The sequence below is a fragment of the Cajanus cajan genome, chromosome 2, assembly GCF_000230855.2.
Source record: "Cajanus cajan strain Asha chromosome 2, NIPB_CcT2T_4, whole genome shotgun sequence".
Lineage (NCBI taxonomy): Eukaryota > Viridiplantae > Streptophyta > Magnoliopsida > Fabales > Fabaceae > Cajanus > Cajanus cajan.
The window spans coordinates 2191228-2216501 of record NC_138518.1 but is presented as its reverse complement, the minus strand read 5'-3'; the positions used below and the strand labels follow the sequence as shown (position 1 = coordinate 2216501).

Genomic DNA, 25274 nt, shown 5'->3' with positions numbered 1-25274 from the left:
ATATTATTACAAATAAATTAGAATATATAAAATAAATAAAATGAATAAATAATTTAAAAATTGAAAGAATAAAATATCATAAATATTATTTAAATAAATTATTTAAAATATAAATATAAAAAAATGTACCGGTACCCTCTCAAATAAGATGGGTACCATAGAATTTCTCAAAAGTAAATTAAGCCTTTTTTAATAAGAAAAATAAATAAATTTAAACATTACCTTGATATTTAACTAAGTTCTTTCTTCTTCTTCTTTTTCTTTTCTTTTGTTTTTTTTTCTGTCAATTTTTTTTTTTTATTTTTATAAATGTGTCTCTTGTGTGGGTCCAATGCTATGTTATCTTATCCAAAGAAGCATCAAGATGAATGGATGATGATGTTCCCCCAACAAGGGTGACCCTTTTTTCAATCATCCCTTACAAAACAACACAAACCTCAAAGTTTGCCTAAAATCTTATCTAACTTAACTTCTCGTGTCTGTCTCTTTCTCTCCTTTTGTGTCTGTCACATGAGATTTGCTCTCGGAGTTTTTCAATGGCAGCCATCATCCCCTGCCACTACTGTGCTTCCCTCACTCCCAAATGGTTCAATTCCAACACCACTCATTCTAGGCGTTTGCCCTACCCACTTCGAGGACTCCGAGGTTTCAATGCTCGTTGCTCTTACCAACCACCCCATCATTCTGAATTTCAGAACAAGAATGTAAGTGTCTTAAAAATTTGATTTTGTGATTTTAGATGCTCTTAGTTTGACATGAATGGTGATTATGCTCATCTGGGGTGGAAATGTGATGCCCAATCAGCAATCTTTTAGTTTAGCATTCTTAAGAAAGAATGTTTGAGAGATGGAATTTGCATTTTACTCTTTCTTTTGCGCATGTCGTGTTTGCATACAAAAAAAATTGTTTAAAAAAGGGAAAATTATAGTAGTAGAATTGAATTTCACAAGGGAAAATTAGTATAAGTTACTAAGTTCTACACATTATAGTGTGGAAGATAAGCCTCATATAGGCAGTTCAGAGTGGGCTAATGGTAAAGGTTTTGAGTAGTTCAACAGGTATAAACTTCTCTAATGCTATTATGCCTAACCTGAGAGAATGGATATTTGGGACTTGCATTTGCCCCAAATACACTCAAGTTATTTGAGTCGAGTGTTCCAGCCTAGTGCTAAAAGCATTGTATGCAGAATAATAGTGTGACTACTAATGACTTACTGAGTTACTGTGCCCAAAGCTTCAATCTACAGATGTCCTTGTAAATGCTGAATTGTTGAGAATCATGTGCTTTGCAAAATTTCTCAGTTGTTATCTATATGTTTTTCTTTTATGTTTACAATGTGACTTAAGATTGCTGCAATTGCAGCTCCAAAGCTTATTGTGTTGTATTTTGGTGCAGAATGGGAGGCCATTTTCCTTCAAGAATTGTGCGATATCTATAGCACTGGCAGTTGGGTTAATAACAGGAGCTCCCACATTGGGGTGGCCCACCAATGCCCAAGCAGCTAACCCGGTGTTGCCCGAGCTGTCTGTTTTGATATCCGGTCCACCAATCAAGGACCCTGGGGCATTGTTGAGATATGCCCTTCCTATTGACAATAAGGCAATTAGAGAAGTACAAAAGCCGCTTGAAGATATCACAGAGAGTCTCAAGGTTGCTGGAGTCAAGGCGCTTGACTCTGTGGAAAGAGTAAGACATAGGTTTCTGATTCTTTTATTCGAAGAAGTGTAACGTGTATGCATCTTGTGCATGAGATTTTGTGTTGTTTTCCCCTTAAGGATAGAAACTGATTTTCTTTACATGGAATGTAGAATGTGAGGCAGGCATCTCGAGCTCTCAAACAAGGAAAGACTTTAATTGTATCAGGTTTAGCTGAACCAAAGAAAGAACATGGAGTTGAACTGCTTAATAAGCTGGAAGCTGGTATAGATGAGCTTGAACTGATAGTACAGGATCGGAATCGAGATGCAGTTGCACCAAAACAAAAAGAGCTTCTTCAATATGTTGGAGGGTAAGTATCTTGATAACTAAATCTCTTGCATAAACCACACAAAGACCATACTGTTCCATACATGTTCTCAATGAGAAATAGATGGTTTTCTTCTTCCTGGAAAGAAATGAAAGGCTAATTTGTGGCTTCATTAAATGTTTTTGCTTTTCACTGTGTCATAATGTATTGCACTATAAGTGTCTGTTCTATCCGAGTATCCACCTGTCATTTAGAATCTGAGACTTTGTGACTATAATTAGGATTTAGGACATTGTGTAGGTGTGCTATGACAATATAAAGCACTTCGTGTTCCTTAATCTAACAATAGGAACTTCCAGAAAGAGGTCTGCATCAAGGTGTGTGTTGTTTCAATGATACAAGTATGCTTTAGCTTGAATCTATGGGGCAAGGCAATTAATCTTGACCATAATCAACCTTGTCTGTGAGCTGCACCATTGGACAGCCAGTAAATTACCGGTGAGGGTTGTCCCCTTGTCCTGGTTATGCATAATCAAGGCAATTTAATCTTGACCATAACTAAATCTTTTTTTCATGTTTGGTCAGATAGCCATGAAAAGCATTCATTTGTACTACCTGACATTGCAAACTAGACTTGCAACCAGTTTAGCACAATCCCTCTGGATCGATTTTGTTGAAAAAAAACCTGCTAAGTTTGATCTTTTCTGACTGGGCTGAATCCAAATTCAGTCCAATTAATGAATAAGCTTTCCTGAGCCTCTGGTTCTACCAGATGTTGGCAAAAACTGAATCGTCCTTCTAACAATTGACAATTGAGGGGGACTTGGAAAAATAATTTTTTTGAGAAAGATTTTTCTCATATAGAACCTTTCATTGAATGCAGCTGAGATGTTCCTGGGACATTGCATTTCTGCAGCGTTGAAGAAGACATGGTTGATGGCTTCCCATATGAAGTTCCTGAGGAATACCAAAATATGCCTTTATTGAAGGGGAGAGCAGCAGTGGATATGAAGGTCAAGGTCAAAGACAATCCAAACCTGGATGAATGTGTCTTCCACATAGTTCTTGATGGTTACAATGCCCCTGTAACTGCTGGAAATTTTGTTGACTTGGTAGAAAGGCACTTCTATGATGGAATGGAAATCCAGAGAGGTAATAAATCGGATCTTTATTGGACATGCATTTTTTCCTTTGATTTCCCTTTTAGCTATAGCTGGTTTGGTAAAGAATGTTTTAAACCTCTTGCTATGTTTTAGAAGATAGATACTAGGTACACTAGTTTCACTCATTGCACAAAGCCAAAGCTGAAGGAAATGACATGAAGGGATGTATACATTTATATTAACCTTTGATGAGAATGAATTAACAGTATTTTATCATATGCGATGGAAGCTGGATGATCCTTTACAATTATTGATATCTGTAATTTTGTGCGTGGATATCCAAAATGAGCTTCTCTGTCTTGCTTTCCTCTTTAGTTACACTTTCGCCAAGATAGTGTTAAATTTTATTTTTTCAACTTTTTTTGTTTTTGCAGCGGATGGGTTTGTTGTCCAAACCGGTGATCCTGAAGGCCCTGCTGAGGGTTTTATTGACCCAAGTACAGAGAAAACCAGGACAATACCATTAGAAATTTCGGTGAGTGGAGAAAAGGCACCTGTTTATGGAGCAACTTTAGAGGTAATCTTCAACTATATATCACTCTTGGGGCATGTTATCTATTTGCACATCTTTATTTGTATAAGGACCGAGTCTTCAAAATATGAGCATTTGATTGAAAAAATATATCATAAAAAGCACATTGCCCTAAAGCCTCCCTTCCCTTAGTTCTTACAAAGACCAAAAAATTGGTCAATGGAAACTGTCTCAAGCTAAGAGGATACACTTAAGTGTCACAAAAAAAATCCAAACAACCTATTCCAAATGTAATTAGCTTCTGTACAATGTAAGAATAAATCAGCCTCTGTTTCGGAGCTGGAATCACACATGATGCTATATAATCAGAGAAATCTTAATTGGGGGTCTTTAAGTGTTCTTTTGCTAGTATTAGTTTCTTGCATGAAGTTTCACTTAATAACGTGATGTATTCTATACATTCAAACGTGTTCCTCTTACTGTCTCAAGGTTGAAAACTTTCTCATTTGTTGTTGGCAATGATCTATTTGGACAGGAGCTTGGTCTATACAAGGCTCAAACAAAACTTCCTTTTAATGCATTTGGTACTATGGCAATGGCAAGAGATGTGAGAATCTATTCTTTGACATGGCTGTTTTTTAAGCATTGCTAATCTTTTTTTCTTGCTTTTATTTACTCCTTTTCTATTGTTCAATAGGAATTTGAGGACAACTCTGCCTCTAGCCAGATATTTTGGCTATTGAAAGAAAGTGAACTAACTCCTAGTAATGCCAATATATTGGATGGTCGATATGCAGTCTTTGGTTATGTAACAGAAAATGAGGATTACTTGGCAGACCTCAAGGTTGGTGATGTCATTGAATCTATTCAAGTAGTTTCTGGCCTGGATAATTTGGTGAATCCAAGCTACAAGATTGCTGGCTAGTGATCTTTCTGTGCTTTTTGCGATCAAATACTGCGCTAGTAGTGTTTATTGGCGCTTCAAGGCTATACAAGAATGCAGGCTATTACATTGCAAAGTTCACTCCCCCTACTTTGTTTCCGTTGTTATCAGAAAGCAAGTATTCATTTTATTAGAATCTAGCATTCAGTTAAACAGCTTGAGATTTTATTCTGTTTTAAGAAATTAAGACTATTCAGCACCCTTGCTTGTAACTCTCATTCTACCAATTCATCAATAAAGTTATGATTGTTCGGTGAGGAAATTGTTGGCCATATCTTACAGTTTCTGATAATAATGAGCTGGAGTTATTCATATCTGATGAAATAATTTTTTGTCTACTGAATTAGAACCCAAACTCCAACCATGTAAGGAACAACTCTCACTCATTATCAAGTGAGCACCAGACCAAAAAGCCTTGTGACGGTTATTTTACCTGAGTAATATTAAATAAACATACTTATATAGAAATTCACAATTCTTTGTACCATTACATCAATCCTTGGGCGGTATTGATGGAATAATACTAAGACCAAGAAAACCAAGAGGTGACATATTGAAGGAGGCAAGAGGAATGGGTTAGTGATGAAAAACCATAAAGAGGAATAAGCCCACTTTTGGGCCTTAGCTAGGTTTTTATGACATTTGTCTTTGTTTTCCATTTTTACCCTTGTATTTTGGGGTATTTTAGTCATAGGATTTATTTTCGTTGTATTTCCCATTTTACCCTTGTATTTTGGGGTATTTTAGTCATAGGATTTATTTTCTTTGTATTTCCCATTTTACCCTTGTATTATGGGGTGCTTTAGTTAATTAGGGTTTTAATTTTGGGCTAGAGTTTAACATTAGGAGGTGACACATTTTTTTGGTGACCTTGGACCTATTTTTGGTGTTAGAAAGGCTTAGGCCCAAGTGGAGGGCAAAGGTTGCATGGTCTTAACATGCACCTAGATATAGCCAATCTAAACCCATAGATTTCATCCTTGGCCACCAAGTTGCATCTAGGGTTCATTTGCATTTCATTTGGAATGCATTTGCCTACTCCAAATGCAACCCTAGATGCCTCCCCTCCTATAAATACCTAACACCCCACCACTTGTAAATACTTTGGATTATATGAATTTGAGAGAGCATTTTTTGCCTCAAATCCTTTCCATAGTCACTAGGTCTCCACGGCCTACTTCTCTTATCTCCTCCGTAGAGTGAGTTTAGGGATACCTTGAATGGCCTTCACCTCCACTTAGTGAAGAGAGCCAACTAGAACACCCAAAAACACCATCCACCCTTCACCTTTCATATTCGCCCAAACCCACACCATTTACACCCACCTTTCTTTTTCCTCATCCTTGAAGGAACATCCACCCTTAAGGTCATCATTTTGGCCTTAGCAAGGAGATTCTTCCCACCTTGGACGTCCATGATCAACCCCTTGGTGGAAGGAGTCCATCAGGTATTTTATTAAAAACCTTATGCAATTCAATGGTTTTTGTGGAATGATTCTGTTTGAGTTTTTATATAGTATTTTCCTTCTTTTATCGCCTCTGAAATATCAATGTACCTTTTTTCCTTTGCGAAAAAAGTGAAAAATAGTCTTTTACCCTTTTAACGGGAAATTGCTTGAAGGATTAAGATAACATTGTACAATAACATTATGGTAAACAACAGATTAACGACCCAACAGTTAAAAAAGGGCTTGGTGATCCCATAAATTTACAAGGGATTTTTGTGAATAGTTATTTTAGTTTCATCGGTGCTAATTGGAGGGGGAAATTTACAGAGGCCGTCACTCTTTTTTGTTAAATGGAGTTCTATACAAGGGGATCTAATTACACTGACTTTATTTATGGTTAAATTGCTAAAATTGAGAATATAAGGGATTTTTCTCGTAAAGGAATAAAGGGGTATATGTACACAAAAGATAAAGTTAGAGCGGATAATACAATGTAATATGACTAAGTATAATATATCATCAAAACAATTGATAAATAACAGGAGTGCCTTGAGCATGATTAGGATTCAGTTTATTTTTAAGGTTAAGAATTGATAAAAAGAAAGCTAAAAAGGTGTTCAACCAAAGAGTTAAATTATGTAAAATTTGCTTTCATAACTAGATAATAAATTTAGCTTTCATCTTTAAATCTCGTATTTACTGATTATATGCATGCATATTAAAGATTCTCTTTCATAAATTCTAACAAGAAAGAAATATCTAAAGAGAACAAAGCATCTTTCTTTGGTGGTGGATGTTGCATCATCTAAAACGTATTCGAAGTTTCACACTGTATGTGAAAGTCATTGTTTTCCCAAGAGTGAGTACACAAATCTTGTAGCACGTCTACAATTACCTTCCTCGTCTCCAACATAAGATATGGCTGAGAAGTTTGGTGGAGATTCTCTCTATGCTTATATTTATATCATTCTCCACACCTGTGGTTGTGAGCTTCGACCATGGAAAGAATCTTTGACCAGAACTTTCTTGCAAAAGTTGAAATCAACCATATATGCCTTTGAAGCAGGGCTTAGTGTGACGCGGAACTGATTCAAAAGTGGTTCCATGATCTAAGTGATTCTGTTTATATAGCTGGAGTCTTATTAGATGAAGTTTCTTCTTTATCTGTCACCCAAAATGAGGTAGAGAACTTCTTCAATCTCTAGTTATCTTTATTTACAAGGTAGCAAATAAAATAGAAGATATCATTAACATATCAGAAACACTTGTAGAACACCAAGAGAGTTCTTCATCCACAGCTCAATCAGAATCTTTAACAGAAAGATCTTTTATACATAGCAAAGTGGCCCTAATTAAGAGCTTTAGATGACAGAAGTACGGATAATTTGAAGCAGAAATTTGGTTTGAGAACATGGCTTTGTTTAAGATTGATGTTTGGCATGAAAATTTGGTCAACTGGTTTGTTGTATAGAAACCTTCTGGGTGGTTAGTATTTGTAAACATTTGGAACATTTTTTTGAATTGGCCAAAACTTTTGACATATCTTATAGCTTCTTAAGGGAATTTGAAATGCTCATGAGAATTTTTTTAATTTAAAATATCATGCAAGATTTTACCATTTAAGAATTATTTATGTGCTAGCATTACTCTTGTTACTAGTGCTGTTATGAACTCTAGTCCTTAATAGTTTCCCTTCAGCATAATTTCATTGGCCAAAATGGGCCAGTTAAATTAACCATAAAATCGTATATTACGAGGGTATATATAATAATATAGCGTCAAAATGTTACTTGTCTCGTGAGTCCTTTAAAGATTTTGACCGTAGAGATAAACTTGTTAACAAGTAGATAAGTTCAACATACTTGTCAGCAAGTTGACAATTTGAACTGTCAATTTTACAAGCAAAAACTTTCCTCAATCTACAACATATAACATCTTTTAATGGCCAAATTGTATTTATTCCACATATTATAGGTCATGTTTTTCTGCACATGAGCAGATCTTCCCAAAACAGATCACTTGTACGCTCATAGGACATCAAATGACCCATCAGGACTTTGATATTAGTGTTGGAACAATCCATGCTACTACTGTCAAGTGTACAACTTACATAGAAATATCATAAAAATGGGTGCAATGAGGAGAGAGCACAATTAGCTTTACAAAAATTATAGCCCAACAAAGTAACAAGTAATTGTAGAGCTCTTCATTCACTATTGCTTTCACAGTTTTTGTGTATGCATTCCATCCTTAGTCTTCCTTCCCTATTCCTTCAATGAAATAAAATACAAACTGATCACCAGAACACTATATCATCCCTCCACAATCGATTTCCTTGGCAGTGAAAAATCTTTCAAGGTCCTCGATACCTGCGAAAACATAAACAACCTTGAGGCTGATCATGAGGGATCATACCTCCACCCTTTGAAGTGTCAATAGCTTCCAACATGGACACAACTTCATCCATCTCTGGCCTCTTATCAGGATTCGCATCCCAGCATCTTTTCATCACATTTGCCAGAGAGCTAGGACAACATCGCGGAATCTCTGGCCTCAGATTCTGCAGTTCCATGAAGAATCTAGTTCAATGAAAACAGCTAGTAGGGGTGTATAAACATGAAATATGATTGTATGGGACCATTTGTACATAAACTAACAATTTTTCATGCTGATGCTTCCTAAGAAAATAGCTTATGCTTGCAATTGCAAAGCCACTTGATACATTTTATATACCTGTCGTACGACAGCTGATGTTACTTCTGAGAAGCTAAGGTCAGGATATGGCATGTCACAGCAGTATATCTCCCATAAGCATATGCCAAAACTATACACATCACACTTTCTATTGTATGGATTGCCATTTAGAACCTGCCAAATTTCTTCAGGTAAGTTTCATATACCAATGTATAAGATCTGTTACTGTTCAAAGAAAACATGAACTACTCATGCAAAGCCAAGCTATATATGACTGATTGTGTTGAGGGTCATGTATTTAAAGAGAGTTAACCATCATTTGCAGGAGCACTGAATATTTAAGCAAAACCTGTTTATATGTTTGTTTTTGGTTACCCTCTACCCCTTCTCTCATGCAATTTTAATAAAGCTCACAATTCTGAAAAGTGAGAATAAGAAAGTATACTCCAATTGAGAAGCCATGCATATCAGAAAGCTACAATTAAATGACTGACTAGTCTCTCACCAAAAGAGATTTATTGTATATAGACTCATCTTCAGAATACTTTTAAAAAGGATGCAGTGTGTTAGATACTGTAATATCTCAAGATTAGTGAGTAGTGACACGCTGAAGTTCTAGATCTCAGTAATTGTAAATGGGACTTTGCAAGGTAAAGATTTCTTAGAGTAATTATGCACCAGAACCAATGTGGATATATACATGATTGTTGGATGAATTATAAAACAAAAGGAATTCCTGATAAAAGCATGAACCATGGAATGGAACAATGCAATGTCCTTATTTTTCCAATATGGCAATGTCCTTATTTTCAAGAGCGGAATATTCATCCCAGTTCTTTCACAATTAGTTAGAGCATAGCTGACCACATTTAACAAGTCCTAGGTCCAACAGTTTCAAAATTTTATTGAAGTAGAGGGAAGGACTAGACAATTAGAAATCAATAGCGTTCAAAACAAATCCCAAAAGAAAAATGAGAGGTTTTCAGAGGAATTGAAGCATATACCTCAGGTGCCATGTAACCAAGGGTTCCAGTTTCACCTGTCATGTCATGAGGATTGGAAGCCTCAATACGAGCTACTCCAAAATCAGCTATTTTCAAAGTTCGTGTCTTGTCCAGTAGCATATTTTCTGTTTTAACATCTCTATGGACAATCTTCTTCATGTGGAGATAGCTCAACCTATAGAGTAAATAATAAAAAAGTTCTCAGACTTAGAAAGGCAACTTATTCTATAAAAGTTGTATGACACAGATTAGGCATAAAGATTGGACCCTCTTGCAAGGTCAAGAGCCAGTTGAACAACCACTTTAAAAGCCAGCTTCCTTCTTCGGTTTTTAATGAGATAAGACTTCAGCGCACCTCCGGGACAATATTCAACAACAACACAACAAACATTACTTGGCATGCCTATATGACCATTTTCCGTTTGTATCTGTAGCTCTGATGTTCCCATTGTTGCCCCAATAAACTGTAAAATGGATTTGACAGTAAGAGCATATAAGAAAATTCTCACATAAATGTTTGAAACTATGATGCAAATTTAATGTATTGCATATGGGGGATCCTTAAGACCGGAAAAAGTTCCTGCCTAGTACACTTGCAAAGGTATTTCCCCTCAGTGTGGATCTTAATGTGGCCTACACCCACCAACTGCCACTCAATCCTCTTCCCTCCCCCAAAATAGTAGAGAAAACAGCACAGCACGGAATAAACCTTAAGAAGAATTTATTTGACACAAATGTGACCAGAATCAAGCCATGATATCACATTCAAACTATGAAGAGATAAAACAGCTTGAGGTTCAGGGGATTCTGACTCTCGGAATTTTTCCAATACTTGCCTCAAGGAATGCATTAAACCTCAAGATCTCTTCCTCATCTATTTTCCCCCTTTTGTTTTGTTTGATTATATACTTTCCATTCTTATCTGGTTTGATTCATAATGGCAAATGACAGCACATAAACCTGTTATAGTAAGCTCTCATGTTGTGGAACAACACAAGATAAAGAAGAAACACTGTTAACACAAGAAACGAATGAATGCCCAAACATTACCTTGGTTACATTAGGATGGTCAAGCTTGTGCCAAACAGCAACTTCTTGAGTAAAAGCCGCTCTCAAAGAGGCTATTTCAGCCTCCGACCGATGGCCCTCTTCCCCCCAGTCAAGGAGCTTAACTGAGAAAAACAAAATGAAAGATTAATTGCATGTTATGAAAGCAACAGGTGAGCATGTACTCACATTCACAAGTTACTTTAAAATGTTCATTCATTTAAAATTTGGTAGAAAGCTGCAGGACTAACAAGTTTAGCATCCAGGAACTGTTAAGATAATAAAGTTGAGAGCATATACAGCATGACAATTACAAAATCTCAAAAAGGCATTAGTATCACACTATCACTGATAATTTTAACTCTCACGAGATAGCCGACTCCCACTCAAAGAACTTTTTATGAATAAGAAATGTATGTGGCAACATAATAACCAGTCAATAATTTCAATTATTATTATTTTTTAAAAATTCTTATACCACCCCATGGAAGTAAAATCAGGGGCACAACAGTAATAACCACGAACACATGAAAGTTCAAAAAAGAAAAGAAAAGAACAGAAAAGAAGAACATTAAAGTTCATGCACATAATTGTCAAGTCAACTGGATCTTGTGAATTCTAGAGAAAACAAAAAGAAAAGAAACAAAGTGTACTCAATCTTGTGAATCACGGATTTTGCAAAACTTGATCCACAAAGTTCCAATGCTTGGCAGTTGCGGCTAACCAGTAACCAAACACCATCAACTTAGATGCCTCCTCAAAGAACTCAGGGAACCATAAAATTAGCAGAACAAGCACAAATTGTCGCTTGATTGTAAAAATACAAGCACAATGAAATCAAAAGTAGGAATAGGTTAAACAAAACTTGAGCAGTGGATCTGCTGACCAGATAAGACATCATCTTTAACATACTCTTTGAAACCCTTCATAGCACTTCCATTGAAAGTTAAGTGAGACATCATAGAAAAGACACTTGTATATGAAATGAAACCATGACATTCACATAAAAGGAGACCTAACAACCCCATGGTACGTACACATTTCAGGAAGAGGGGACAGGACATTTTGGGAGCATGTGCACATTATGCAACAGTCTCAGTTGAAATCACCAACTACATGAACTTCTCGAACTAATTGCACATGTGTGTGGTGTTAAATAAACAAGTGCAATAAAGGGAGGGAAAAACAACTTTCCATGTTTTTTTTTCTTGAAACAATTAGTTGCATGAGTACAAAACAAACAAACATCAAATGGAAACTAAAAACTTGTGAGACCAAAGCAAGAGAGTGTACCTGCAACATCTTGGCCATCATAAATTCCACGATGAACAGTGCCAAAAGTACCACGAGCAATGACAGTCTTGATTATGAGTTTGGAAGGGTCAATCTCCCATTCTTGTCTGCTTCTTGTTGACCTCCCTTCAACCTCATCTTCTTCCTTCTCCTTGTTCTTCTCCATGGTCCATGCCCTACTCAGATGCCTCTGAAGCTGCTCATCCAAGCTCTTCAGATCTATCTGATCCGCTCTCACATACCCCCCACTCTCACTCTTCTTCATTTCTCCCACTCAACCCTTCTCTTCCTTCCCCACTCCAAACTCAAAAATCAAAAATCACTACACCCCACTATGGACTTTCAAACTCAACTCACTTAGAACCATCAAAAGTTACCAACTTTGGTAGCAAGTTCTTGTTTTGAGCAAAATTTCCTTGGTGGGTCTATTGTGTCTCTCTTCTGCTACTAGTATGTTTTTGCTGCCACTCCAGGTGTTGTTGCTGCTGCTGCTGCTTGTGGTGATGTTGAGGTCATAAATATAATACTCTCACTTTCTCTCTCTCTTTCTCTCAATCATCCATGTGGGCACATGGATTTTGCCTGAACACGACGTGTGTTTCTGACCCACTTTGCTCTTCTTCTAATTAACAAGCCCTTCAACTTCTAATTTATTGAACCCAAAGATCTCTTTCTCTCTGTGTGTCTGTGCCATGCCTTGTTTAGTTGTTTGGTGAGTTTTTTTTTTTTTTTCCTTTTGTGTTTCAGTTTTATTTTTTCTAATTACATTTATGGCATTCACGGTTATCGTACCTTTACATGTTGCCATCTCTTTCAAACAAGTTGTTTGGCTTCATCAATGAGTGATCATGCAAACGGTTAAGGGAGTCACTTGTCACAGAGGCAAATGTCTAACTTGGAATCATGATTCATTTTTCATAAACCAGGGTATTTTTTTTCTTCTTCTTATTAATCTCTTAAAATATTTAAATCGTTAATGTTTATTATCAAATACTCTTTTATGCACCAACGATTGTTAGTATTAAGCGGTGTATTGATTTAGGATTTTATAAGATTTTAAAAGATTTTTTTTGAGTAAAAAAATTCGTTAGTATTCAATCAAGACTTTATGTCACTTAAAAACAATTCAGTGGTATTCAATCAGGATTTTTAAGATTTTTTAAAAAGTCCATTAAAATTCATTCGTATTCATTTGAAACTTTTTACAACTTAAAAACAATCTATTGGTATTCAAAAATATAGGGATTTTAAAGGATTGTTGTATTAGAGGAATTTTGATGGACTTTTTAGTGGTATCTATAAATACCAAATTCATAAAACAATCTCATCCAAACTCATAAGATTTTGGAGGATTGTTTTAAGTGACTTTTCAAGTGCTTCAAGAATTTTCAGGTGGGTTTTTCATCTATTTTTTTTCTATGCTCATGTTTTCTCCATTTTTTTTCTTGTTAATAATACTACTCTACTACTTATATAGAATATTGTATTACTGTTTTCATTTCATTCTCCTATTTGGTGAAATTTATATACGTAAATGATAGTGTCATTAACTTGCTCTATTTTTCTCTCCGTTCTCTTTAATTGACTTTCTCTATTTTGGTCTATTTAATTGAGATTGTTCCTCATTTATATAACACAGAAAACACTTGAAATTTTAACTTTTAAGTAGTAATTTTTTTTATAACACGCGTCAAGAAAAAGGAAAGGTAAAAGCTAAAATTGATATCATTATCTCTATAATCAACTATAGATCTTCAAGACCTTGTAATAAATTTAGATTTATTATAACAATATATATATATATATATATATATATATATATATATATATGTATGTATATATATGTAAAAGATGAATTTGAGTTAGGGTTTCTGTAAATAGAATGAGATAGGAATGGATCTTAATTGGGAGAAGAACCCTCTCAACATAAAAATTGTGATTTTTCTCCCTCTCTTGAATTTGTTATTGTTATCATTCCTTTTTTATGACTCAACAATTATTTTATTTCTTTTTTTTACTATGAATTTTATTTTTTTAATTTTTATATTATGAAATTAAGATTTTTATATTTTAAAAAAGAAAATTAACATAAGACATTGCAGTATCTTATAATTCAATACTAAAAATATTTCTTCGCGAGTGAATAATTGAAAGCAATTAAAAATTAAAAAAAATATATTTTGTACCTGTAACAAATTTCAGATATTTTTTTTTCTCCCAATTGATGTTTGTAAATATCTACTTTAGTATCGATATAAAATGAAGGCACATATTTAGTTATAAGAGAGTAGGGTAGTTGTCCCACTATTTTTTTTAATCATTTATAAAATTATAAATAAAATATTTTAAACCACAAATTATAAAAAAAATTTGAAATGTTATTTAGAATAATTTTTAGCATGTGTGGGACTACATAACTTTCTTCATAAAGAATGTCATTATGATGAATTTTCAATTGAAGTGATGGACGAACCTTCATCTTTAACATTACTGGTTAATGAAAATCATAATTTTGAGCCTATTATTAAAACACAGTAGCAAGAGCGAAAAGATACTAATATTTGGAGGACTAGTATAGCTATGGATATGTTGGTGAATTCTATTTAGAACGACATGATATTACAAAAAATTATTATTATTTATCCAGACATTATTATCTTTTTTATTATTTTTATATTTGACTCTTTTTAAATTTGAATGTATGAAAAAAATCTTGAATTCTTATTTTATGTAAAAAATTTATGAAATTCTGCAAAGTTCACAAAGTCCCGCAGAATCCATTAAAATCCTAACGTAAAAGTCTTGCATAATCCATTAAAATCCTGATTGAAAGTCTTGTGAAATCTTACAAAATTTTAAAAGTTATGAAAATCTTGCAAAGTCTTTTAAAATCAACAAGACTTTTTTCAACTAAAAAAATCATTTAAAATTCTAATCCAATATACCTCCCTTACATGATGTTGCATTGATCCTCAACTTTTAAAGAGTTAAATTTGGGTGTTAGATTTGATAAAAAAAAATGTTGTAAAAAATAATTTTAATATAGTCAAGATCTTAAGAATTTCTTTCCGACGGCCCTGATAAATACTCTTATCAATGCCTAAAAAAAATATTTTTCTATGTGAACTATTAAAATCAAGTGAAAACTGAAATAATAATTAATTTATTTGGATAAACTTTTTATAAGCACTTTTAAGAAGAAAAAAAAAATAAAATAAATTTTTTCATAAATAAAAATTAGTTTGTATATAAGGTAATTTTTGCAGAAGTTTTCAATTAATTTTTTCAAAATTTTATTTTAAATTTTTGTATAAATTAATTTTAATTTATGAAAAAAAAATTTAAGTTTTCTTCATATTTTTCTCTCTTAAAGTTATTTTTACATAAATTTACCCGAATAGATTCTTACAAAGTCGTAACATCGATTAAAAAAAAATTATTTATACAAATTTAAATTTTTTTTTTTTAATTTTTAACTATATCCATATTAGTTTTAATCATGATTGAGGAATTGGACCACGACCAGTACCCTAATATTTGTAATCACTTCATAGAATCGTAGTTTTTGATTTGGTGAAGTTCAGAGTCATTGATCAACACTCTAACCATCATATACTCGGACCAATTTATTTATTTTTCTTATTTGTGGTTGTGACATCAACATATAATACTCCAATAAAACAGTAAGACAGTAGCAGCAAACTTTTAGGGAAACCAATGGATTATCTTAATGATAAAGAGAGGGGGAACATTTAATTATTAAAATTAAAATATAAAACGATTTCTCTTCATACATTTCATATTGTTGATATATATCGTTAAGTGTTTGGTGGGACCCCCTCCCCACCCATAGATAAGTGAAAAGAACTATTCTATGTTTCATATTTAGCACAAACTAAATTAGTTTAGATAAATAATTCATGAACATCAATCTTATTTTTTTCATTTTTTTTAAAAATCGGTGCTTATATAAGTAATTTTGTTAAATTTTAAATAACTTACTTGCTCTTTTTCAGGCTGATGTGGTAAGTAGGGTTGCTTATAAGCAACCCCATTGAAAATGCTCTTAGAATATATTTAGAGACATAAAAACAGAATAATAAGAAATATAAATATGATAAATAATTTAATACTATAATAAAAAAAAAAGATATAAAGAAAAATGATGAATGTCACTGAAGTGTTTAAACTTTTAGAGTTTCCATATATATTTACAATTTAATATATTTTAGATTTTGATTGAAGTTTACAACTCAACTTGTCAACACGCTACTTGATATGCACAAAGTAACGTGAAAATAACATATGTAAACTGAAAATGATGGCAGCCAAGATAGTCAAACAAGAGACAAATAATGGTTCTAGTAGTAAAAATAAGCAATGGATTATGAAATAGAAATTATTATACTAAAAGATAATACAAGTAACGTCAGACAAAACCATCTAAAAATTTCTTGCAAAATATAGATGAGTGATTGATAATTTTTTTAAGTACACAAAGATTGAATTATATTACTATTTTTCTTTTAACAGAAGCTTCATATGTTAAGAAAATGGGATTAAATTTCTTTCCTTAATTGTACATGAGGGGAATGCATCCCATTTAAAATAAATGATAAATTATGTTTTGGGATAAAATTATTTTGAAGATAAAATAAAAGGTTCAATTTCTATACGTTTTAAAAATAATTTAAAATTATGATTGGTGTAACTCTTAACAAAGTTATTATTAAATTGAATAAACTTACTGTTATACAATGTTATACAATGTGAATGCATGCTATTTACTCTAATCAACAAATAGCTGGTTTAAAAAAAATTAGATTCGTAAAGTTTTAAGCTCAAATTTAGTAAATAAAACTAATGTATAGTTAGGAGGAGAGATTTTATTATAGGTGGTTAATAAGATTTTTTACGGAAATTAAACATCCACTATATGTTCTAAAATAAATGTGTGGAATAATGATTAATGAAGTATAACTCATTCATTGAGCATGCTGCGTAAGTTATCGTAAACTCTTTGGCATTGAAATATCAATAATTAATACTCAAATAGAGAAAAGAAATATTAAAATATTAGTGCATTTGGCAATACTTTTTATGCTGGACAATATAAAAAGTATTCCTCATAAATCAATGCATGCATCCAGGTGACAAGAAGCAAATTTGTTTAGCTTCTTCTTGTACTCATCATTGAAATGGGTTCTCATAATTGGTTTTCCCTGGTCTATTTTCATACCATCCTTGGTCATCAATGCCAATTTGACACCCTGAGTGGCCAAGTACACACCAACTGTCTCACTAGTATTGGTTTGTTTAAGACTACTTCTTATAAAGGGAAAAGACTTCTTTTGCTGAAAGAGAATTTCAATGACAAGCTTGAATAGGTCATCTGGGGAAGGTTGCATTTGAAATTTAAGTACTTTGATCTAAATAAAGTATGAAAAACAAAGGAAAAAAGAACATAAAGAAGCAAGCTAAGAGAGTCTTGGCCACCAAATGTGTTATTCTAAGGTACCCATATAGCTTGTTTGAAAAAGAGGAAAAATAGAAAAGAAAAATATTTCCTTCTTATAAAATAGCATAGCTCAAGCAAGGTGTCAATTTTAGAATCAAACTATTTTTTATGGGCCATGGTAATCTACATAACCCAAGATCGTCGTTATAGTTGATTGAAAACTGAAATATCAAACATAGATGGAAGAACCAAAACCTATGATTTCTTTTGAATTCGTTTCCTTTTAAGATGCTTTCAATTTTTCAATGATCACGATGTGTTAGTCCGTGTCTAACACTTTGGAATCATGGGTACAAAAAAGTAACAGATTATCATAATTTAGAATACAGCCTGGACTTGATTTATCTTCATCAAATAAATAAATGTTATTCAATTCTATGATATATATTCCAAATTTAAGAAAGGAAAGAATGCTTGTTTGGTTGTTGCCAGATGTGCACAAATTCCAGATACAAATGATAACTTTGGTATAATTTCAAACAGTTAATTTAACTCACCCTTTAAAATTCGAAATTCGATTAATTTATAGATTGTTGAACTTTTTCGGTGTCTGTAAATTTGATGTACCATGTTCATGGGATATATATTGAACACTACCATAAAACATGACCGACATCTCGAATTTTAACAAAATTTTAAATTTAAAAAAGAAAATTGTGGTATATATATTCATGTGACGTGCCTAATGTATGTTTGTGAATTTCTATGCTTCAGTTCCAAAAGGAAAATACTAAAAAGGAAATATGAAATTTTAGGCAATTGCTTTGCAATGAATTAAAAGGGTAAGTAACATTGCTGTCTCTATGTTGGTGATATGCTTAATGCTTACCCGTGAAGGCCTACTTTCAGACTTTAATGTGACCAAAAAGATGTCCCTCAAGTCTCAACAAAGTCGTGAATCACGAGGCCAAGTTTCAACTGAATCGCAAAATGCTCGAGATTTTTATTAAGAGCTATCAATAGTAACACCCGTGATCATAGGGGCATAACTATCCAGAACAAAAATTAGGACGACCCTTCCCAACATATAAATGAACCCAAAATAGATTGGTAGGAAAAAAAAAAGTAATTTTACATTCATAGTTCATATCACTGATAACGGAAAAATTCACCAAATATCATCAAAGATGTAAGCATGAAATATGATGTTAAGATCTTTAGATAAGCACCGTGGCCTATGACTTTTGTGGCTTAAGCACCACAAATTTTCATCGTCACGAGACGCATATGCTGTTAGATTTTCTGCCATAAGGAGTCAACTTGGCAATCCAACAATATTTCCATGCCTTTGGGTCAAATCCCTCAATCAGATTTATCCAATGATTTTATGTGGTACATTGGAACCAAGTTAATTAGCTGACTTTTTCTTCCTTTTTTTTTCCAACTAATCGCAATTGTAATTAACGTAATGAATGCTTAGTAGTTAGTAGTCTAAAAGGGTAAACTAAAATGCAGTCTCATCCATGAAAAGTGAACATGAGATTTGGAAACATTTGCAAGTTGAAATTGCCAACTAGCAGTGACCATAAAAGATTGCTCTCACTGCCAATTACAGCTAAATGAAGCTGTTACACTTAACCATTACTATACATGTAATTGACTCTTTGAAATGGTACTCAAATACAACCTTCCTTCAGAGAGTGTAGTATTGATTTCTTTTGACTTAAAACTATATTTCAATTGTGGAAAATATAGTTATACCGTATACCTAAAAAAGGTGAGACAGAAAAAAAAGGCCAAAATATGGTATCATAGTAATGATATATTTGCCCTCATACAAGCGGATTGTAACGACGCTTCTTCTTATCTGGTGTTGGATGTACCTGCGCCTTGATCCCATATGTCTTCAACTGGAAATTTTCAAAAGCCTCTGAAATTGCCTCCACCTAAAGCATTGCACAAAGTAAAAGTTAAATAAATCCAACCAGAATGTGTAAAGCAAATAAGGTCAAACTTGCACAAGATTCAATTCCACTGACCAGTTCTGGCTTTTTGGAGTACACCTTAACTATCATGTCTTGGTAGGATGTAGGTAGCAAGTGGCTTACACGGTCATCAGATATTGTAAATTTCTCTTGACTTTCATAGTCCTGAAAACATTATTGAACTAGTAAATGTAATACATGCTAGCAAAATTTTAATCCAAACGATACACCAATCACTATCGCCCAACATACACACACACTTCAAGTATTCCTAATTTCCTATGGTTTTCAACAAATGCAGCCAAGTATTTCCACACAAGCAGTAAAAACAGAGTTTGAACTTTAACTAATTCTGGAAGTATAGCTTAAAAATTAAACTGTCAAACTACACAAGGTAAGAGGGTTCACTAATCCAAAAAGACGGCATACTCCATTTATACAATATAGACACCATCAAAATCAATTAAAGTATAAGATTATAGATGAAATGTCCTGATAAAAGATAGTTAGGTTCATTCATATACCTTGAAAAAGTGGATGCTGCCCCAGAAACAAGCACAAAGAGAAACATAAGTTAGTATACGATATTAGTAAGTTAAAACAAACTAATTGTCTATGTTCAGAATGCATGATTATTCTTTATTGAATACCTTTCCAGAGGATTGTGCTTTCCACGAGTCAAATCAATTTTGACATTACAAACAGCCACATCCTCCTCTTTCAATGTAACTCCACCACTCTTCTGTCAAATGATTTACATATAAAACAACATGAAATATCCTCATTGAACAGCAAGGATCAAAAGTATATGGAAATGGGAAGACTTAAAGAGATTGAAGACCTGAGAACAAATAATATCTTGAACAGTGACTTTCTTAAAATTGTCTAACATATCCTTTGGTACAGGATACTCATTACAAAACTGCAAAACAAAAAAGAAACTTCCTGAGCTTCTACAAAACTAAATAATAATAATAATTGAATGGATACACAAAACACAAACATTTTAGGCAAATGTAAATTTAGATACAGCCACACAATAGTTTGCATGGATTCATGCAATCAGCTTGAGAAAAATACCACTACCAAATAAATAAATACAGCATGTAACTGATAATCACAGAAAAAACAACAGGTAAAAACATGCCTGGTACAGATTCCTCCTTCGAATCCGCAGGATCAACTCCCTTGCCTCCTTTAGTTCTTCAATTGGAGATGTCTCAATAGTTTTAATTATTGTGTCATCCAGCTGCATTTTTAAAGTAAATATGTTTTTTTATTTAGAAGAACATTGTAAAAATGCTTTTAAAACAAGTTCATTCGTAAGAAGCCCTGATGACCTTCCAGTACTGAATAGGATTATTTATTTGAGATGAAATCTCCAAATAGTTATTGGCATGAACAAGTGCATCCACCACCATAAGCTCTATTGCCTGGAAACATAAAGATAGGATAAGAAACTGTAAAAGCCGAGGGTATGTTTATGGACATTAAATAAATGGAAAAAGGAAAGGCAGGGATCTACTTCATACCTTCACTTTTGGATGTGTGTAAACTGTTCTATATAGATCAGCACGAGTGGCAAACATTTTGTGGATGGTAAGGTCTAACAATTTACACAGCCAAAAGCAAGGGACAATTACTAACACAAAAGAATAAGAAAAATAGAAAGGTACTACAAAAAAATGTTTTGAGATGGGACACTAACACTCCTTAGCACGGTAACAAATCTCATCATCCAAAACCCGCATTGTCTCCAATAGCCTGTAAGTAAATCACGATTTAAGATGCTAGGAGTGATAGATAACCTTTATTTAGGCTTGCTTACTAGCTAAAAAATTATCAAACAACTGATGATAAGAATCAAGTTATTTTGAAGAAAATTGTGATACCTTTGAAAATCAAAGTTGCATCCCAGACCACAAGCTCTACAGTCACGGGAAATATAATCAAATCTGTGAATCAACAGTTTCCACAAAACATTAGAACATAGTATAACTCAGATGCTCTGCCACTCAAAGACTACATGAAAGAGAGTATATACAAAAGAATTATGAACCAAATTTGACTTTTAAATTTTATCTGTTAACTTACTTGTCAACATCAATTCCATTTCGGCCATTTGCAACAATGTCGTACAAGAAACTTTTCTCATTTGAGCTCTAAATAACCAACAACAAATAAGCGAGGCCGAAACAGAGACATTGGTAACAAATACATATGGTTAAAAAAAAAATTAAAAAATAATACACCTTAAGAATAGATTATATAAAAAGCTTACCCTTGGAGGAGAAGATTCAGAGCTTGCCAATATCATCTCCTGCCAATATTAACCACCAATTAAGATGAAGACTCAAACCACTTCCTACTTTCCATTTATCTGAGTGATGCACCATGCTTCTTATGCAGAATAAGTGAACAACTATGTCTCTATGCAAAAATAACATAAAGCACACATAATAGCTCTATCAACTTAGGATATCCACACAAACACAGGGAAAGGTGATGGAAAAAATGGAAGCTAGAAAACCTTCTAAACCTGTTTTGAAATGTCCAGGGAAAAGCTTGAACAAACATTTCCAACTAAAGGCTACAATAGAGAACTACTATGGCTATCTGCCTCTCTTATCACATTTTATATTTCAAAGAAGTTAAACGCTTCTAAACTAAAAGGAAAGGTGTTTCCAACTTCCAAGTCTATATCAACTAAGTATTGATGACTTTAGCAACTAATTTTCCTAATACTCCATTCATGCAAATGATGGTTAAGTGATGCTCAGAATCTAAAGACTGGTAATCTTAAGCATGAAAACATAATTGTTAATAGTAGCATTACCTTGACTCTTTTTATCATTTGGGGATCAACATCAATATTGTGTTCATCAACTATATAATCAACCATATTGACCGACATTTGTTCATGTGACCTACAACATACAAAATATGACACACTGAATGAATTTTGATCACAAATTAAATTTAAGAATAACCAGATAAAACTTTTTAAGTTTTTACAAACAAAGACATGAAATCTTCTCTCTAAACATTATGAGGGAAAAAATGCAGAGAAAAATTAAATTAGATCATTAAATTAAATTGGATCATACTGAATATATATATATATATATATATATATATATATATATAAGAGTACCAATGAGAACCGCTGACAACTTGGGGAAGAAACTCGCGTTCAAACAAGTGACTGAAGGGGCCATGTCCCACATCATGTAGAAGTCCTACAGAAATGATGGCATCCATGGTATAAATAAATTATTTAAAACAAAAAAAAATGGATTAAAATCATCAGCAGTTCTGAGAAACATAAGTTACCTGCAAGTTTCACTGTTTGAATATCAAATCTGTCAATACCAAGCTCCATGCCCTGTAAGATCACATGCTCAAATCTATCAAAAAAAAAACTTTTACTATTCCTTTAAAGGGAAAATATATTTAATAAAATCTTATACTTGGTAACTTCTAAGATTTTCCACACATTGACTGGCAATCCAATACACACCAAGAGAATGCTCAAATCTGGAGTGCACAGCACCTGGATAAACCATATGCGTAAAACCTGAAAAATATAACATTGATTTATTGGAGAGATCATAAATACTGAATATTCAAAAGGGGAAATCAAGCCATGTGTGCATCAATGGCATAACAATTTTTGAAGCAGTTTTAAATAAAACCTTTTACACCAATAGTCTTCCTCTTACAGGTTACATACTTGCATGAAAATGACAGAAACTACTTTGTAACCAAAGAAATAAACAGAGTATCTTCTATTGCATCACAAATATTCTTGATGTACTCCATAGCATCACAAAGGAAAAAAATTATTGATGTATATTTATTATTTCCAGTAGTTGGCCCGGAATCAAACAGAGAACCTCCTTGTGTTAATTATATCATAAGCATAAATGCATAAAAATTTATTTCATTTAAGTTTCCATAAAAGTCAATGTGTGCTTTCATCTCTGTAACTTATTAGTGAAAATTCAGAAATATATTTTGTCTTCCTCCATCCCACTTTAAACCACCAATCCAGCATATAATAATTACCAAAACTCTCTCTCTCTCTCACACACATACACACACTAACAATTTCACATCATGAAGCCATATTTGTGTAAAAAATAATCTTTTGTTGAAAATCAAAAACACTTCCACCATATTGTGAAGCTTTACACTTGAACATGTTGTCATTCCAGTATAAATTCACTAAGCTATAATGCAAGTACAAGTTGTACAACTAAACTTCCAAAATTCTGAAACCTGTTTTATGATAAACATGCATGGTACTCTTTTCCTGCAAGTAAAACTCATTGGAAGTAGGGCAGGGAAGGGGCATAAGACTTTTCATGACACACAACAAAATGAGTATTGAAGACCAATAGAAGCATCTTCTTTTGGTATTTTTTTTAAATTGAACTTAAGGCCAAAATCTTGGAATACTTGGTAAAATACATTCCCAAAGCAGCAAAATCAACTTTCCATGAAATTCCCTGGCTAGCAAAACACATTCAAAATCCTTATGCCAGAAAGGAGAAGCATGGATACTTAGCATTTAAAACCAAATAACATAAATACTAAAACAGTCCAACGTAGTACTCAATAGTCAATAGTCTATTAGCTACTCCATTTTATGTATTAACCTTATTTCATTTTCAACCACTACATTATAAACAAGTCAAAATTCTCCAAACAAACAGGCATTTCTAGAAACGTTCATAAAATGTCACTCTAACTTCATAAAATACAAAGATTCCATTTCTATTGCAAGAACAACTGAAGAAAGCAAACAAATTATTCTGGAGCTCATGGAAAATAAAAATTCAAAAAGCTACGAAACATAACCTAGAACAAGTAACTGTGCAAGTGCATTTAATTTCAATTTCAAAGTTGCTTCTAAACCACTAGTGCTTATTTCTTCGATTCAAGAAACAGATACTAACTCACCTAGTTGTTTCAACTCGCGAAGCCTGCATTACAAACAAACCAAAAAGAAATTCATAAAAAAAAATTAAAAAAAAACAAAAACAAAACCGCAGAATTAACAATTAACAAACAAACTTGCCTCTGAAACTGCTCAGTGTCGATGAACTTCAAACTAAGCTGGAAAATCGAACAATCACAAAAGAGAATACATAAATCAAGAGATTAGCAATTGCACTGTCTATGTAGAAAATGAAATAATGTTTTGGTGGATTGAAATTACGGGATCGATATAAATGTTTCCATGGAGGTTGTCGTGAACGTGCTTGCAGAACCTGGGATCTTGGCCCCAAGCGACGTCGTATGAAGGTGGCAAAGAACCGTCGACGTTGTTATAGGCCCCCATTTCTTTCTCTGCTATCAACTCTTTCCCTTACACGCTTCAGCTTCTTCCTCGTTTAAAATTTAAACATAAAAACTACCCACTATTTATAGTTTGAAAAGAGTTCAGAAATTCAAAATAAATAAATAAATACTAATTTCTATTTTTTATTTATTTATTTATTTATTTTTGGTAGTTATTTGTATTTTTTATTTGACTAATTAGAAATATTTAGTATCTTAATGAAAAAATAATGTGTGTACTCGCATCTTATGCTATCATTTGGTCAACGAATAAGTTTATTAATTTTTATAATCACTATTTTAAATTATATTAAAAATGATATTTGATTGATTAAGATTAAGATATTATATTTATTATGTGTTAAAGAGTATTTTCCATAATTTTAATATTTAATTATAAATTTGATATGTATGTTAAATTTATTGAATTTGATAATTAATATTTTTAAAAAAGT

The 25274-nt window shown here is 33.0% G+C and overlaps 3 protein-coding genes across 4 annotated transcripts; 1 reads left to right on the top strand and 2 right to left on the bottom strand.

The window, feature by feature from the left end:
* Nucleotides 1–422: 422 nt before the first annotated feature.
* CYP38 (cyclophilin 38) lies at nucleotides 423–4807 on the top strand. Its single transcript, XM_020352626.3, has 7 exons — nucleotides 423–704; nucleotides 1397–1687; nucleotides 1810–2009; nucleotides 2884–3119; nucleotides 3505–3647; nucleotides 4138–4209; nucleotides 4300–4807. Exons 1-7 carry the CDS (start codon nucleotides 537–539, stop codon nucleotides 4525–4527), a joined length of 1338 nt encoding a protein of 445 aa, XP_020208215.2. The 5' UTR covers nucleotides 423–536; the 3' UTR covers nucleotides 4528–4807.
* Nucleotides 4808–7926: 3119 nt separating this feature from the next.
* LOC109793163 (serine/threonine-protein kinase 54) lies at nucleotides 7927–12783 on the bottom strand. Its single transcript, XM_020352625.3, has 6 exons — nucleotides 12031–12783; nucleotides 10741–10862; nucleotides 9958–10154; nucleotides 9691–9865; nucleotides 8726–8860; nucleotides 7927–8552 (listed from the first exon to the last, which is right to left on the bottom strand). The coding sequence occupies exons 1-6, from the start codon at nucleotides 12293–12295 to the stop codon at nucleotides 8346–8348; spliced, it is 1101 nt and encodes a 366-aa protein (XP_020208214.1). The 5' UTR covers nucleotides 12296–12783; the 3' UTR covers nucleotides 7927–8345.
* Nucleotides 12784–19030: 6247 nt separating this feature from the next.
* LOC109793161 (uncharacterized) lies at nucleotides 19031–24890 on the bottom strand. Of its 2 annotated transcripts, XM_020352624.2 has the most exons (19): nucleotides 24698–24887; nucleotides 24557–24594; nucleotides 24439–24461; nucleotides 22944–23050; nucleotides 22807–22858; nucleotides 22628–22712; nucleotides 22310–22400; nucleotides 21755–21793; nucleotides 21568–21635; nucleotides 21366–21428; nucleotides 21182–21237; nucleotides 21006–21079; nucleotides 20814–20906; nucleotides 20621–20722; nucleotides 20315–20395; nucleotides 20124–20215; nucleotides 19998–20013; nucleotides 19528–19638; nucleotides 19031–19434 (listed from the first exon to the last, which is right to left on the bottom strand). In XM_020352624.2, exons 1-19 carry the CDS (start codon nucleotides 24818–24820, stop codon nucleotides 19321–19323), a joined length of 1428 nt encoding a protein of 475 aa, XP_020208213.2. In that variant the 5' UTR covers nucleotides 24821–24887; the 3' UTR covers nucleotides 19031–19320. The 2 variants fall into 2 exon arrangements, 1 of the variants encoding a protein (XP_020208213.2); XR_002239277.3 differs by lacking the exon at nucleotides 19998–20013 and having other exon boundaries at nucleotides 24698–24890.
* Between the last annotated feature and the right edge of the window lie 384 nt (nucleotides 24891–25274).

What these genes read in the sequence shown, in the direction of transcription:
- CYP38 (XM_020352626.3), top strand. Translation starts at nt 537, where the DNA reads ATGGCAGCCATCATCCCCTGCCACTACTGTGCTTCCCTCACTCCCAAA. An exon ending in CTGAATTTCAGAACAAGAAT is followed by an intron (nt 705 to 1,396) that starts GTAAGTGTCTTA and finishes ATTTTGGTGCAG; the next exon opens with AATGGGAGGCCATTTTCCTT. An exon ending in CTTCTTCAATATGTTGGAGG is followed by an intron (nt 2,010 to 2,883) that starts GTAAGTATCTTG and finishes GCATTTCTGCAG; the next exon opens with CGTTGAAGAAGACATGGTTG.
- LOC109793163 (XM_020352625.3), bottom strand. Translation starts at nt 12,295, where the DNA reads ATGAAGAAGAGTGAGAGTGGGGGGTATGTGAGAGCGGATCAGATAGAT. An exon ending in ACCATCCTAATGTAACCAAG is followed by an intron (nt 10,155 to 10,740) that starts GTAATGTTTGGG and finishes TCCATTTTACAG; the next exon opens with TTTATTGGGGCAACAATGGG. An exon ending in CATCAGCTGTCGTACGACAG is followed by an intron (nt 8,553 to 8,725) that starts GTATATAAAATG and finishes ATGGAACTGCAG; the next exon opens with AATCTGAGGCCAGAGATTCC.
- LOC109793161 (XM_020352624.2), bottom strand. Translation starts at nt 24,820, where the DNA reads ATGGGGGCCTATAACAACGTCGACGGTTCTTTGCCACCTTCATACGAC. An exon ending in TCAAACAGTGAAACTTGCAG is followed by an intron (nt 22,713 to 22,806) that starts GTAACTTATGTT and finishes TCATTTCTGTAG; the next exon opens with GACTTCTACATGATGTGGGA. An exon ending in GTTGTCAGCGGTTCTCATTG is followed by an intron (nt 22,401 to 22,627) that starts GTACTCTTATAT and finishes TGTATGTTGTAG; the next exon opens with GTCACATGAACAAATGTCGG.